Here is a 17,033-nt window from a genome sequence, read left to right as displayed (position 1 = left end):
CCAAGGATCTGGTTCCATAAAATAGGTATTTTGACAATGGAATGAATGCACCAACTGAGTTCAATATGGGGGGGGCTTTTTTTGTTTGGTTGTTTGCTACTTTGTTTGTTTTTATGTTGCCATCTTTTACATTGCCATGGCTTAATCAGGAAACAGTGTCATCTGATAAGCATCAAATAAGTAATGATGCTTCTTTCCCATGGTATTGTCTTCTATTAGCTAGCTGTTAGATGAGCAGTGATCTTGCAGAATCCTACCCTTGGATATCCTGTCTTGTAAATGACACACTGCAGAATAGAAAGGAGCAAAACAAGGGGAGGAAAGTTGGTTTTTGTACTTTTCCCAAGAAGGACCTCTCTTTGGATATGAGAGGGAAAAAATATCAAAGTATTCTTCCTCATGCACAGATAGTGACCACAGTGGAGTTTTCATGTAGACATAAACCAGAATTTGACTCTGTCACACATAGAAATACCAGACGTTATGTTCTATCCTGGAGCCTGCATGCTCTGTCAAGGCCTTTTGCAAAGCCAGTTCATTTTGTCCGTTTTTATTCCATGTTATTCTCTGTTCATTATAACTAGAAACCAAGACATAAAAATTCTGCTTCTCAAGTCCTTCATTTTGTTGTTGTGTAGGAAATTTCTTGACAGTGTTTTTAAGTGGCATGTGTAGAATATGTTTCTGTAAAATGTACCCTCATGTATAGGCTAGAGGAGAAGTCTCATGACTTCTTAGCATTTTTTAAATTATTCTTATTGTGGGAAAAGGATGCCAAGAATTTAGTGCTAATTTTTTTGTAAATCCCTACAGAATATAGAGTATATAATAATAAATCAGCTGCTGGTAACTTGCTTTTTAACAGAAGAAGAGTAAAGTGCAGCAAGTTCTTTCAGAAAAAAGCACTGATAAATTGTAAAAGCATTGGGAGTTTCTTTATTCAGCAGTCAATATCACCAAACCCCAGCAGCTAAAGTTTACTGACATTTTCTGCAGAATTCTTGCTTTAAGAGAAAAAAAAGCTTAAAATTTTATAGCGTATTTTCTAATCTTCATGAAGATTTGGTGAAAAATGTAAGAGGTTGAATTGAGGGCAGGGAAATCAGCCAAACCTTTCAAGTAATTATCTCCAAGTCCTTTTGCATAATGGAGTTCTAACATTATGCACAGGATACAAGTCAATAAATGAGATTCTGGTTTGTTTGGGGTTGTTGTTGTATTTTTTTGTGTTTGGTTTTGGCACTTTTTTTGTTGTTTTTTGAAAATCAGCCTTTTACCTTCTTTCCCTGTGAAGTAGAGCGTTGTGTGGTAAATGTGAAGGTTATAAGAGCACACAAGGCAAACATCTGTCTGGCTTACAGAATTAAGTGAGGGAGACCTTTGTGGTTATTTGGCAGGCTTTTCTGATACCTTGTGGTCAAGTCTAAGCAAGAGAAGTGGGAGATGCAAATTGGCTAAGTATTTTGAGTAATTAGCTCTTAAAGTTCTGTTTTGAGATTTGATCTTTGGAGTCTGCTCTATGAAAAGCTCTATTCTGCTCTCACTTGTCATTTCATTACTGTTTTTCAGGAGTTTGTGGAGAATAGTAGGAAATCTATGAAAGAAGCTGGCCGAGGAGGTGGAGCTGAGGGCAGAGAGCTAAAACCAATGGTAGGTGCAGATGAGGAGGTGGCGATCCTCCAAGAGTTTCACTTTTACTTCTTCTCCCTCTTTGTCTTTACTGACTGCACTTCTTCAGGAGAAGTTTTTGTTCTTTGTATCACTCAAGATGTTCTGCTTTTTCTGTTTGTGAGCTTGCCTATCACCTGGATGGCAGAGTTTTTGTCACAGCTGAGACCATCTCCTGTAAAAGTAAGATGAAAGGAACTGTCTCATATGAAACAAATGCAGTGTCATTTCACTAGGATTAGTGGTGCATGCCATGTGGTATATGCAGACAGCCCAGTTGCTGAATAGTCTAAAAATAAGATGGATCTGAGATTCACTGGGCTCTTCTCAGCCCTGAGATGAACAATTTTTGCTCATCTTACATTCACTGCAAAAGCCTGAAATGAAGAACACTACTGCCTGCATCCATTGTTGCAAAGACCAGGTGTTTAAAGCCCTCACCAAATTATCTTACACAGTGCCAAGGAATTGGATACAGTGATTCCTTTCAACCTGCTCAAATGACATTTCTCCCAGTTGTTTGTTTTATTGCCAACTACTTATGTTGCTTGTCTCTTGTGTGCTCTTTCCATCTCACACTGTCAGATGCACAGACAGTGAACAATGCATCATTTATGCTTCTGCAGCCTGTTTTACTTATGGTGTGCCTGTTAGGAAGGCATTGCATGTCTGAGTAGCCTGGAATAAGAACACTATACATGGTACAGATAACAGATAGGAGGATAAATTTGGAAGGTGGAGAACAGAGGGCGTATAATGGAGAGCCAGGCTGGGCAAGGTATGATTTGTCATCGTACATTATGACTTTGTGAAATAGAATATTTTTCCATCATCACTTTCTCAGAGTGTTTGGGGTCTTATTCATTTCTGTACCATGGGGATCATTTTTAACCAAATGGAATCAATATAAGTGTGTGCTAACAGAAGAATTTCTTTTTTCAACAATGTATGTGAAGCCATGTTGCATGAGCATTTTTTGACTAAGCTGGAATGGGTTCCTGCTATACACTGGATAGATGTGTAGCTTTGCGTGTTTTGCTATTTCATTATGGCATACCAGTTTCTAGATACGCTTATGCCTAAATGCTGCTGTGTTTATACATATAAAAAACTAATTCTATGCTCATTTATTGTTTTCTTCTGGGAGTAATTCTAGCCGGTCAAGCAGATGCTAACATTGGGATTTTCAGAGCAAACTAATTGCTATAAAGGCAAATGTGCCATGAAAATTATTGGAAAGTGGGTGTGCAAACTCCTTAGTCATATGCACAAAAAAATGAGTTCAAAATTTTATGTTAAATTCTATTTCAAATAATTGGTTTACCTTAAGTGGTTTTTCACTTAAGCTGGCACACTTTTTAAGTGCTACTTACACTTTTGTACTTGACTGCCTAAAGCTTGGATGTTAAAAAGCTTTATTCCCACTCCTTGTAAACATGCAAAGTACTTGCAAACCAAAGGTGGTCTTATTTTTCAAGGAAATTTTTCCTAGGCTCTTAGCCTGGTACTGGCTGAAAGTCATCATAGGATGGCTGGAGAAGATACTGAGCACTTCAGGCTCAGAGTGGAAGTCACCTGCTGAATTACTCCTAGTTCTGCTGCTCTTGTGATTGTCTTGTTTGGAACTGTTTGGACGTTGTGATTTTCCATTTTTGGGCATTCAGCTCCAGTTGATTTGATTTTGAAATACTAGGCTCTCACTTCCTGATGACAGTGGGACACAGCAGTTAAATTTCTAATACCTTTTCCCAAAGTACTGATAGAGGGCCTCAGTTATATCTAGAATAGGTTCATTCATAAGTCTATGATTTACCAGTAGTGCCCATAGTCCCAAAATTGCATGTCTGAAAATTAGATCAATATTACTTTTTTCTCTTCTTTTACTAACAGAGTCTTTACTGGTTTGCTTCAGTTTCCTTGAAATGCAGATATTTCTTAGATATGACAATTATTTCTTAAAGTGAAATGCCCTAAGTGCAGTTGTATTTAAAGTAGATATTAGTAGCAGAGATGAGGAGACACTTTAGGAAGTCTCCTTTTTGTATCAGGGCACAACAAAAAGCCCCACCTTTTCGTGCTTCTTTCTTTATGGCTTCCAGTGACCCTTTTGACTGAGTTTCTCCTTGTCCTTTGGCATCTGTCTAAGACTGTACTGTATGACTTTGTTTTCTAGGCCTCTGGAGCAAGTTCATCTTGAAACTAGCCAGCCATATTGGAACCCATTGACATTCCAAAACAGTATATATATACATATATACATACATACATATATATATATATATAAATAAACAGCCAAAATCAGAAAAAAGGAACAGGGATTTAAAACTTTTTTTAACAATTATTTTTGTGAAACATGTACTCTTTTCATACGGGTGGCTTTTACAAGCAGCTTTATCGTTGTTCCATTTCTTAAATTATTTGTTGTGGTCATGGAAATGTTGATTCTTATCTGCTTAATATTTTAAAATCTGGAGGAAGTATCATTGTAAAGATAATCTGAAATCATGACTGGGTTTAGAGACAGATTTCCCATGACACTGCTAATCTGCTGAGAGTTGTTTAATTTCTTTTAAATTTGCATTAAATTCAGGACAGTGGCATGTACAGAAAACCTTAAAATCAAGAAAAGTCTCAAATTTATTTTTTCAAGAGGTGGTTTCAGCAAAAATTCATTCAGTTCAAATATGTTTGTAAGCAGTTATTTTACTTTACAGCCCTGGCAGGGCACAGTTTTGTTTGCCAGTATCAGATATCACAATAACCAACTCCTCAGGTATTTAGGTGTGTGGGAGCCCTTACATCTCCTATTGAACAGAGCCTACAAAATGGGGACAGATAATTTTATATGCAATTAACTTCCTGCTTACCCTACTTTTACCCCTCATACCCATTGACCTCTATCCTCCCCTTGAGTTCAGTAGCCTCCTTCACACTTCAGCAGTGTTCCTTTGAAGGGTATGGATTCTCCATACAGGCAAGTGAAATGACAGATTGTTAAAGCTCAGTCTTAGCCATACTCATGATTAATTCATGACTAGATACAAAGGTGCTGAGGATGGGAAGAGAAATGAATTGTACTGCTGTACATAAAAAAGTACTGTATGCTTCATTTCATCTAATGAGAGAGCTCTGGGAGATAGAAGGGATCATTCCTTGCCTGTTGTTTGATCCATATTTGTACATACTGTAGTGGGTGGCTAAAGCCAGAAAGGGCAGAGAAACATTCCTTTGGAAGTGTAGCTGCCAGGGTAGTTATCTAAAGTTATTAAATAATGATGAAAGAACATGCTTTATTATTATTATTAGATACATAAATATCTTTTCAGTCTGGAAGCTCACCAGATATGAATGGTAATATTCAATTATTCAGCATAGTGAAATGGTAAATGCTTAACTGTATTTGCTAAGAATTAATGATCTGTCTATGCTATATATTCCTTTTGTTAACATTTTTTTAAGAAAACTATTTTTGTTATTGTAAAGTTAATATTTCAGAGCAGAATTTTTAAACTTATTGCACTAAATACAAACTGTCTACAAATAATGATGCCTCAATGGTTCAATCACTCCATTCCAGAAAATCTTATGAAAGAGTAAGAGCCTTTCTACAGAAGCTTTATGATGGAATAAAAAGGTATGTCTAGGTAAAGACATGCACTAGTTGTGTAATCAAGGTTTAGTAAGTAAGCAGTTAACTGTGCTTCCTTTCAGACTATTACACTTTTAAATTGCTGCTGAAGGTTTTAAAAATTACGTAGTATCATTTAGCTAACTAGTGCTCTTATCTTTTGGCAATAGTAAAACGTTTCACTTTTGCTTCCAGAAGTCATTTGATGACTTAAATTTGTTACTTTTTTTTTTCTGTAAGCAAGTTAAAACAATTTACACTTTTCATATCACAAATCCCAAACGATTTGAAAGGTACAAAAATAAAGATACATTTAGAAAGGATAGCTGTTGGGAAGGCAAAGAGAATTATCCAGTCCTGGAAGCACTTACTCATTTAAGTGAACCATATCTGTAACTCTACTAACATCACGAGGGCTCTCTAAGTATGGAAATTGTAACATACACATCTGTGTAAGTGCTGACTAGACTAGAGCTTCAGCCTAGGTGTTCAAACTGGAACATAGGTGAGGCCTCTCAGTGCAAGTTAGAGGTCAGTCTTGCTCAGAAGAAACACTGGAGCAGCCTTACTTTTGTGGAGAGGAGACATTCCTGCAGTACAAGTGTCTAAGATAGCAGTGGTACTCAACACCAATATTTGTGTAGATTAGAGGGGCTTAGCAACACAAAATGTGAATGCTAGAAACTAGTTTTCAAGGCTAAAAGACTTGTCAAGTACCCAGTTTCTTCCAGAGAATGTAGTTTTCGTCTTGTTTGGAGGTTATTGGAAGTACTTTAATCAAAAAAGCCTTGTATTCTGCTCATTTTGATAAAAAATTTCTGCCATGACTGGTTCCACAAGTTTGTGTTCTCCGCTCACTGGAAGTCCTGAGTGGGAACTGTTCTCTGTAATTGCAACTATAGGACTGCAGTTGGTAACAAATTTTGTATTTTTGTATGACTTGACTGTGCACCATTTTTATAGCAGTTTATCCTGTCTTAAAAATAAATTTGTTTATTTACATGGTGTTTAAAATATACAGGCAACACTTTTCTATGGGTAGTTGTAACATTTAAGTGAGAAATCTATATCATGACAAAGTTCTTAATAAAAACATGTGCAGCATTTTTGAGTGTATATCCAGCATGCAGAGCTTTTCAGTCCTGCCAAAAAGGCATTTTTCCTTTTCCATCCACACACAGGCTTTCCAGTGGCCCTTTAAAGCTTTCCAATGTCCTTTGAAGTTCATTTGCAACCAAACTACAACCTGCCCTCTTCCAGCTCTGTCTTGTGCACAGAGATAAGCAGAAGACAGAATTCTGAAAAGACAACTTTTCAGGACAAATTTAGACTGCTTTCCTTTCCTAGTGAGGATAGCAGAGTGGGAGGACATTTTGGCATGTAAATTCCACATAATTTTGGAAGTAGGGGTGCTGGGGTCTGCCAGCTGTGATGGATTAAATACTTTTTTGACTGTTGGTTATTAAAACTAGTGTATGGTCTGCTTTGTTGGAAGCAGTCTAGACTAAGTAGAAAGTGATGCTGCACTGAGAATAACAATGCAGGAGAAGCAGACATGACAGCTAAAACAGAGAAATCATCCCCTCAGAAGGTCCATTGAATTGAGTAGTGCTCAAAGACTGGAGATTAAGGCAGGACAATTTGGATCTCGAAACAGTCATTGGGATTACTGCTTCCTAGCATTTGCTTTCATCATAGCCTCTGACCAACTAGATTTCAAACACAAAAAAGCATACCATTGCTTAAATTGTTAATGTTTTTTACACATTATTTTTTCTCTTTGGAAGTTGAACAGCACCATGTCATCTTTATTGCTTCTTCCAGCCCTGAGAATGTTTGATTTTTTTTGTTTGTTTGTTTTTTGTTTTGTTGGGGTTTTGTTGTTGTTGTTGTTGTTTTTGCTTTTTTTTTTTTTGTTTTGTTTTGTTTTGTTTTGTTTTTCTTTTGGGTTTCATTTCATATTACTCTCTGAGTAAAAGAGTGGCAAGTGGCAGCATATCAGCTCCCCTTTGTCCCTTGATCTTACTACATTACCTTTTACTTTCCCGGGGCAATGATTCAGGATATTACCTAGACTGCATGAGTGGGAGAGTAGGTGCTAAGCTGAAGTTCTGAGATAGGATTTTTTTTTTTCTTTTCTCTGGTATTACTCCATCACTGTGGTTAGAAGTGCAACCAATCACTTGAAGAGTTTCACTGCTGCTCCACACCTAGACTTAACACATAGGATGGCCAGCTTAGAATTGAATCTTCAGCTTTCCAATAGCTCCCAGCTGCCAGCAGCAGGCCAGGCGTCTAAATGTGGCCTTAGATTGCCATAGTAAATGAAAGACTTTCTGCATTGGGAAAGTGTGTCCTAGAATGGAAAACTAACAGCGGAAAATGCAGTTAAATATTGTGGTGGGTTGACCTTGGCTGTCACATACACTGCTATTCTGTTGCGTGCTCAGTCCCTGCAGCAGGATGGGAGAGAGCAGTGAAAGGACAAAAATATTGATCTAGGTGCAGTTCATTAAGCAAATAAGGGGGGGCGGGAAGAGCAAAGGCAGTCATTTACCAGCAGACTAATGCCCATCCAATCTCCAAGCAGCAGCTGCTTCAGAATCACACCCACCCTAGTTTGATTGCTGAGTGTTACATTATATGGCATGGAGTATTTCTTCAGTCTGTTCAGGTCAGCTGTCCTGGCTGCATGCCCTCTCATCCTCTTCCCCAACACCAAATGACTGCTGGAGTCATAGAGTGGAAAATAGAAAAGGCCTTGACCCTGTGCAAGCACTGCTCAGCAGCAGGTAAAGCTTTGTGATAGCAACACTGTTTTGGTTGCAGATCTAAAAAACAGCACCTTGCAGGTTGCTGAAAAGAAAATTAACTCCATCCAGCCTAACCCAATACACAGGCCCAGTTACCCAATAATTAATCCAAGACTTACTCCCTGCATATCTGTACAGCATCTTCTCAGGGTGGTTACTTCTTTCTGAAAGGGCTTTTTTTGCAGCAGGCAATTAGCCTGCTCCACAGTGCTCCCTTTCATGGAGGGAGCAGGGGATGTTAGCTCTTACTCTTTCAGCACATAATGGGGATATGAAGCAAAAATGAGCCCTTTCTGTATCAGTGTTCTGGCAATTGAGCAGCCAGTGTTGGAGACAATATATTTAATGTGCCCTCAGGGCATGCACTTTAGTGGTTTGCTCTGAGTGGTTATGATGTATTCTATGAATGTATGTTATAGAGTCAGAATAAAATGCATGTAGCAGACATATACTCATCACCATCTAGTTCAGTTCTAGTTCTAGTTAGTTCAGAGTGCATATTACATGCTATATTGAAAATGGCTCAGTTGTTTTAAGAAACAGTCTTAGATTTATAAGTGGATACCTAACAGCATCCTGTTTTTTAATTCATGTCTTGGCCTGTGCAGATACCGTTTACTAAACCTAAATATCGCTAGCCCATTGTTTCTTGAACAGCTTGTGTCACATTATCAACACATAAATTCTATTTCATCTTTGTGAAAAAAAACCCCAAAATGTCCCTTGTGTTTCCCAACACATACCCCAACAGGCTTATTTGAAGCATTTCTTGCACTCAGCTTCTTTGTTGGGATGATGAAAGTTTACTCTTAATATTTCATTTTTAAATGCTCTTCCAACTATTTCATCTCTGCTGTTATTTCCGTCATGTAACAAGATTACGGAGACTAGTAAATCTATATTTCTTGTGTTTCATAGCAAATACTGTTCTCAAGGTATTTTTTTCTTTTATATTTAAAGATATGAGAGAAGAGATGAAACTCGTCTCTTTTGATGTGGGTCATATATAAAAAGCAAAATTTCTGGTCTGGAATGGAGCTGTGATGAGTCTTGCAATCTGATATAATCAAGCCAAAGCTCCTCAGAGACCAAGATTATGAAAATATTTCAAAGGAGAATTGGTAGCATGAAGTGATCTGAAAATGCCTATTTGGAGGCTAAACTATCTGGCATTCATTTGACAGACGTCTGTTAAAATGGAACTCGCAGAAAACTAACAAATGCCCATCAGATTCTACTCCCCTGTCTCACTGAGGTGAAATAATCGTATTTGAATGTGTTGAGCAGAATTTGATGTTATAAGCATTTGGTAATTTTCTACAGAAACATGGGACTCCCTTAGAACCAAAGTTGCAAGAAATTTAGAGTAAAAGTACCAGCTGACTTCAACAGAAGTAGCCTAATTTCAGTAAAGCTGTGGGTTCTCTAAGTATGTGATTTATAAGGGGATACCTTACAGCATTCCTGTTTTATGCTGGCAGCACAGGTGGTTACAACTCCTCAAGTGTACCACTTCTCTGGGTTTAGGGGGAATAGGGGCAGCTTATTTCAAAAAGGTTTGGTGAAATTAGGAAGCCAACTAGTTATGAAACTCAGCAGAAGTTCTGCACTGACTGGAGTTCCCACTATAATCATGTTTTTTAACTCTCAAATACCATGTGTCCTCCATGTTAGTATTAGTTGGCTCCCTCCCTGCTGCTCAGACTGAAATGGGAGAATATCTCTAATTTGAAAAACAGCGCCACAGACAATTTCATAGTGTCTCCTAGGGGAGTTATGGAAGAGAAAACAGGAAGGTGGTTTTGTTTCTAACATAGGCCAGAAAGCAGCTGCCAGAAGTTAGGTGGAGCCACGGAGAGCAGATAGAAAATACTCTGCAAGATCTTCACAGTAGTTAAGAAAATTCAGATTCTGATTCAGACATCTCACAGCAATATCTTCCATGTCCCACTAAATTTTGCGCTGGAGCTCTTCAGAGCAAAATGAAGGTGGAATACTATATCTATAGAAAATAATTATTTCTATATAATCAATTGTGTTGCTGATTACAGAAACTATCCTAAGGTAAAAGGAAAATCTTCTGAACAGATTTTAAAGGCTTGACAGTACTTGCATTGTCATAGTCCATCAAAGCTTCATCTGGGAACGAATTTTTCATCCTCCTTTACTCATACTTCTAACAGGGCAATCAAACCCCTGGACTGGCTTGGTGATTTACATTGAATCAAGATAAACTAACAAGTGCTCCTTTTTCCAGTGGAATGCCACCTCCTTTGAGAATGGGAAAAGTAAATGTGACACTGTTTATTGTTGTCTTGAGAACCTAAACTATTTTATACTGCAAGCTGTGAATGCAGGAAAAGAAAAGAAATTAACAGTGCTGATCTAATCTTAGATTTTCTGTGTAAACTGACATTGTGCCAGGATACTGATGCAAAACTGTATTTTAGTCTAAGAAATGTATAGATTTTTTAATGTATCAAAATAAAGTTTTCCTTTTAAGTAAGAAAGAAATTTCTGTATCTTCCATGTGGTGTGTGTAAGCCATGCTCTTATAAGCAATACTATCTCATGTTCCTGAGAAGCAAGCCAAATTTTTGCTGAAGTTTAATTTTGTTCTGTGCCTGTTCTTTAGCTGAGTAGCTGCACTAACACCGGACATACTGTCCTGGTGCCAAGAAAAGCATTCTGATGCTAATGTTTTCTGAGATGGGTGCATGAATGGGGTTTGGTGGAGGAAAGGCAAGGTATTTCTGCTGTCTTTCTTCTCACTGATCCTCGGTGATCCTCTCTCTCACTGGTCCTCTCACATCTGCTCCTCGGCTTCTTTCCAGAGTGTTGGAAACTGCCCCTTTAGGCTAACAGTTTCACCCATAACCACATTCCTCAGCCTCTGATAGGCTACAAGGTGTGCTGAAGGTCAGTCACATACAGAGGCAGTTGCTAAGTTCTTCACTGTGAAAGGGGAGGTTTGGTCACACATGCAGAAGAGTCCTGCTCATACCCAGGAAGCAGGACTCTCAGGGCTCATAAGGCTGTCTGGAGTGTACTGGCTCTTACCAGGACAGCTGTGGGGGGGCATGAAGGAGATCTTGTTATGCATTATGAGCCATGCAAGTTGCGTGTCCCAGCGCAGCACCTCTTGTGGCACCATGTCCTTGTTCTTCAAGGACCTGTACACACTCGCCACTCTGCTGTTCTAACAGCTTGATGTCTAAAGATGGATGGTGAGTAGAAGCAATAACAGAGGCATATAAAGTCACAGATTTCTTCCCCTCTCATCTCTATCCCATAGGCACAGCATATCTCTGCTTTTTGCTGCCATTTTTTTTTACACTGATGCACTAATAAGCCAAGCTGAATGTCTTCTGCTTCTATTGTTCTTTACTGCAAACCACTTCAGCACTCTATTTGCATAAGATGGTTTACTTTGTCTGGAATCTACTGCTGCTTCTGAAACGGAGACTGATGCTATTGTGGCTAATCAGTCAATACCATCAGGAGGAAAAGGACTGGGCAGCTGATCAGGCAGGACCTCTGCAAACAGGCAGGGTCCATGCTGTGGACCCAAACTGTTCTGCTGCGTGTCAGTGTTCTGCAGTTCCACTGAAGGTATGTCCCCCTGGCTCAGAGTGTTTATTTCATGGTTTATTAACAGTGAAGCTGCATGGCTGGATGGGTTTAGTTGCACAGAGCAAAAGAGGCGTCAGAGATATCCTTCATCAGTAGAGGTGTTAGGGGCAGGAGGCATAGAACATACAAGCTGTATAAACCCTGGTTTCTGGTTTTGCTTGTGTCCAAACTGCAGAACAGGAGCTTTTTAGCTTTCTTTACCGTCTCTAACAATAAGGGACTGAAGCACTGTCTGCAGAGATCAATGCTCTAAAACAAGAGTTTCATGACTTCCAGGAGAAAAAAAAACAAGCACCTAAAGGTGTGCTGCAGAAGGCTAGTGAGAGAAGCATATGCTGGGACAACAAAATGGGACGTGGGACTTAGATGAAAAATTTCAGGTTACTGTGGTGGAGTGTGGAGGAAAACCCTATTCTCCTGCTGTTAACAGAGAGCTGGACACAGAGGTCCAGGAGCTGCAGAAGCAGGATTTTTCTTTCAACTACACAGCAGTTCCCACTGCCAAGACATTCTTCATTGCATTCTTCTTGGGCATGTACCTCTGACCACTTAGCCTTGGGATTGAAAATTGCAGAACAGCACAGCCTTTTTAGATTCCCACTCCCTGAAAAGCCCTGCTGTCCCACTGGAGATGAAGGACTAGTCTCCTTGGTGGCAACACAGCACACCTCCTTGGCTGCTGAAGGAGCTCTTCTGCCGTGTATAGAGGATGGGACCTGTATGCAGCATTTAGTATGCAGCAAACAGGCACCTTCTCTGAGCCAGGGACCCTAGATTCTGTGCTGCTGGAATCTGGCATGACTCCTTCCCTCCACTGTGCGCCACTGACCCAGTTTTACTCACAGGTCTAGATGTTTAATGAAGATTAGCTAGTGCACAGGGAGCGATTATTTAGAATTTCCAATTATTCTTCAAATTATGAATATGTGAAGTGGATGCAGCTTGCACTCCTGCATGCAGAAAACCTCAAAAGACTTTTTCTGACACCTACTGCCATAATCTTCATCTAGTGCTTATTCTTGTTTACCTTAGATACACTAAAAATAAAGTGGAGGAAAAGTCTGCACCAGGGCAGATTTTCTGAGACCCTTACCAGAGCAGTCGAAGCTAGAAATAAAGTCTATGAAAGAAGCTGTTGAATTGTTGTCTCACTACCACAGCTGACAGTAATCAAGTGGGAAACAAATGAGTGAGCAGATATTTCACACTGCAGACCTCTGAAGAAGAAATCACAGACCTGAACCCTGTGCCCTAGGGGAAAGAAAAAAAAGTCTGCCACAGTCACAGAAATAGTGATGTCTCCTGTTTTTAATTACTTTTCTGATAGCTCTTACTTGTATTCTAGTTTAAATATTAAGTCCTGAATACAAACCTTGGACAAAAAAATTCGCTAGGCATTGGCAATGCTAGATGGAGCAGGGTAGTCTGGCCACTTCTGGTTGCAGGACCTGCCATGTCCCCCTGTCTTTGCTTTCAGATAGGAGAGGGATTTGGACACCTGCTTGGGGCCAACACACTGCTGCTGCACCAAAAACTTCCTCTGAGATTTCTCTCTTTCTGTCCCTATGCCTCCCTTAAAGATGGGGATGCCATAAAGGCTGAATACATTAAAGATCAGTCAGTACTGAGACATTGCAGGAGGATGGATGAATGAAATACAGGAAAGTAAAGCTATATGTGAAATTGGGATCAAAAATGCCTCTGCAACTGCAAGAGGCAATGAATTGGGTAGAATTTGCATTCTAGGCAGGAGAAATGATATAGACACGAACACCTCAGGCTCATTTCTCTTCTGATAGTTAAAATATCTGAAAACTCCAGCCTCCACTAGAAAATCACATCCAGTCCTTTAATGGGTGGGTATTGGTAGTTGACTGTGCCTGCAAGAAAAATAATCCACTTGTTGGAAGGTGTGCTGGGTGTCTCAAATCTGTCTAAATTGCAAAGCCCCGAGTAACAACAACAAACCTAACTTTAGTAGCTAATGTTGAACATTGCTGAATGAAGTAAAGGGATTTCAAAGCATGAGTTTGCTGCCTGTTCGGAAAGGTTGGGTAGGAGGTCTGCAGAGAAGTTCTTCCTTCTTATGGGCACAGAAGCCCTACTGCGCCCAGGCAAGGAGCATCACAGTTTGCTTTTGAAAACTGTGGTGTTGCATCTGCATTAGGGGACAACACAAGGACAAGAAAACCTCAGAACAATCTGTATTGCATTGCAGCAGGAGACCAGCCTGCCAGAAGAGCATATGAGGTTCACGCTGTTTATGATGAAGATGAGGCTTGACAGCTTTATAAAAATGTAATTTGCTTCCCAAAAAAAACCAGCATAAGCACTTGCAGGTCTGAATTTCCCAGAAGATGAACAGCTTGAAAAGGTATTAACCTTCTTAAAGAAATAATAAGGAATCAAAGCTTGATTGAACAGTTTAGGAGAACTATACACAAGCCTGAGTTTATGTTCACTTCATTGTGTTCATGGGCCAGGGCCCCCCACCTTTCCATAATCACCATCTGAACTTACTTTAAGAATAGCACATAACAAGGCAAGTAAGAAACACACATTGTGGTTTTGAGCCATGGGGGAAAACAAACTCTTGTTTGAAAGAAGCTAAACATTTGTATATATGGCCACAAACAGGGATTGAGCTCCAGAAGGGCTCCAGCCGTGACACAATGAAGGAAGTTGGGGGAAGGAGGGAATGGACTGATGACCTGCCAAGCCAGAGACATGACATCAATTGGGGTAAGTCCCAGCAATGACAAAACCTTCTTTGTTGGCTGTGGAGCAGCCTTGTATCTGCACCTTGTAGCTCTGCCCACCCCCATTGGGGTCCTGCAGATGTTTTCCAGCTAACCTTTCTGGGGGGATCAAGCTAAAAAAGTAGTAGGCAGGGAAAAAGCAGTGGAAAAGCCAATATGGAAAGGGCAATAAGTAGGAAATGAGGTGCCAGAACTTGGAGACCTTCCTCAGAAGTGGGCTGCTGAAAAGCTCAAAGAGGATCCAAGGGTATTATCTGTGTCATGCTTACTGGAGGGATGGCAGTGGAGTGTTTCTTTACAGGGTATTTGTGCTTGCCTTTACCAATTACAACTACTATAATGAACTCCTACTGGAAATTAAAAAAATTAAAAAGTCGTTTTGGCTAGAATTAAGCATTTATGTGGAGGTGTTTTGAAAAGTCATATGAATTCAAATGAGCCCTTGCCATCTGAGCATTGTTGGATTTGCAGCAGAAGGAGCTTTTGGACAGACCCTCCCCTGAGTGTCTTACTTTTGCGAGGGGGAAAAGCTGTCCTTGCTATCTGTTCTGGTAGTAAGAATGTTAAGAAGGTCTGGTAAGAAATGATGCAGTGCTGCAGGCCAGGACACAGAGCACTTTGGTGTGATAGTAGTAACACATCAGGCAGAGGTTACTGAGTATGTCACATATGTCCAGGTGTATCTATGGTGTGCTTGTACAGGTGAAAGCTATTAAAAATGATTAGCACTTCACACTGAAGTAGTCTACTCTTAGGGAAAAAAAGAGTAGCTGCTCCTGAGTCAAAGGGTTCATTTTTTTTTTTTTTTTTAAATCACAAAACCCAGACAAATACAAAATTTTTGTTTTCGCTCTTCCAGATGAGTCCTGCCAACTCTTTCAGCCTAAGGGCACAGCTCAGTACAAGGCATAGGCAGCATCATAAGCCTAAACAGCAATAGCTTCATCTGCTATTCTGTTCCTTCCTTTGCAGCCACAATAATGACATCCAGGGGGAATTAAAAGTATCCTGGCTGCAGAGCCCATCAGCCAACCATTGTAATGTGGCTGTGAAATACAGAGCCACAGACTAGCAAGCACAATTAGCTAGTAAGATTGGTGCTCCATCACCATCATAACCCCATTTGAAACAGGCTGCTGATAGAGTAATTTTGACACCAAAATAGCATCACAGGAAATGCATATTCACTGAAACTTGTGCCTTTTATTAAGCAACACTACAAATAAGCTAGCAATTGATTTTCACTGGGGGCTGTAAGCAGGAGCAATTTCTCTGCTCAGACCCATGCTGATGAGAAAATTTTCCATGTCCCCTTCCCCCAAGCAGAGCCAGAAGGGCATGGCCACACATACCTGCTGTGAAGGTTTTAGGCTGCCCACAGCTTCTCTAACAGACCTCAGCTGGGAGAAACACCACAGCTCTTCAGCAGCACACTGGCTCTGCCATATCCTCTGTAAATAGCTCAGCCCAACAGTGTGTGTTGAGCCATATTTATTCCTGTGTTCTTACCCCTGTGCATGAAGATCAGGAGACCAAACGAGCCATATTCAACTGTGTGAGTGAGCTCCTAGAAAATGGAGGTAGCTTGGGCTGCTGGATCTCTTCAGTAGCTCAGAGCTCATTAGGGAATGTAATTGAATGCCCTTTAATGCCCTGACAATGTACAGCTGTTTCCCACAGCATGCATGGATGCACAGCACTCTGGGTTTGGAAGCTCCCTAGCAATGATGTTTTATCTCATGGTCCCACCTAGAGACTGAGCGCAGCTCTATGAAAGGAAAAGGCAGCATTTTTTCTCCTCTAGTTTTTCCTGTAAGAAGAAACTGCTCTCTTTTACATCTAATCTAGGTTTTTAACAAACCAGCAAAAGGCAGTTCATCTCCTTAGAGCCCACAACTCTTTCAGCACAAAAATAATCCCATTGCAATGAAGTCTCCAGTCTTCAAAGGCATCTCTTGGGCCAGCTCCAGCTTTGGAAACCTGTATTCTGAGAGGAGATGTGGTGCTGGAGCTGGATGGTGTGATTTCCAGTGACCCTTCCTGAGACCTGTTCTCTCACTGCCCCCTCTGCCTTCTGAGCCTGTCCCAAGGGTGGGCTCACAATGAGCCAGAATTGCTGTGAGCTTTGCCAGCCTCTTGCCTAAAGGACTATTGCCAGCTTGATAACTTTCTGACAGATGTCAACCCTTTGTGCCCCTCCTCCCTCATCCTCCAAGGCAGGGCTGACTTGTGTCAGCAATTGTCCCCTCCACAGCCTGTGGTGCACGCACCTCGCATGATTTCTGTACTGGACACAGCCAGCCTATGAGTGCAGCCAGGAGTGTAAGCAGATGAGAAGCTCACCTCCCGACTGGCCCAGCCCAGAGTCAGGAGATGATGCACAAAGCACTGGCATTGACAGTCCCTGACCTCCCCCAGTTCCTGTCCTTGCCTCCTCCTGCTGGCTTATCAAACTGTAACCCAAGGTGATGCACCAGAGGTTACTGCTCTCCAGGACGTAGCAGAAAATTAGCGTTTGGGGCAAAGGTGATC

At 40.5% G+C, this 17,033-nt stretch overlaps 1 protein-coding gene across 4 annotated transcripts in view; it reads left to right on the top strand.

The window, feature by feature from the left end:
* Positions 1–14,945, top strand: part of SLC44A1 (solute carrier family 44 member 1) — a 75,980-nt gene extending 61,035 nt beyond the window's left edge. The window contains exons 15-16 of one of the 4 annotated variants that reach the window (XM_063422090.1): positions 1,570–1,650; positions 14,380–14,945. In XM_063422090.1, coding sequence (XP_063278160.1) covers positions 1,570–1,650; positions 14,380–14,418 — 120 coding nt within the window. In that variant the 3' untranslated portion in view covers positions 14,419–14,945. Of the gene's footprint in view, positions 1–1,569; positions 3,820–3,841; positions 10,620–14,379 lie in introns of those variants that run through there. The other 3 variants (XM_063422091.1, XM_063422092.1, XM_063422089.1) reach the window with 3 other exon arrangements.
* Positions 14,946–17,033: the final 2,088 nt, after the last annotated feature.

The sequence above is a fragment of the Prinia subflava genome, chromosome Z (assembly GCF_021018805.1).
Source record: "Prinia subflava isolate CZ2003 ecotype Zambia chromosome Z, Cam_Psub_1.2, whole genome shotgun sequence".
Classification (NCBI taxonomy): domain Eukaryota; kingdom Metazoa; phylum Chordata; class Aves; order Passeriformes; family Cisticolidae; genus Prinia; species Prinia subflava.
This window is presented reverse-complemented; position numbering and strand designations above follow the sequence as displayed.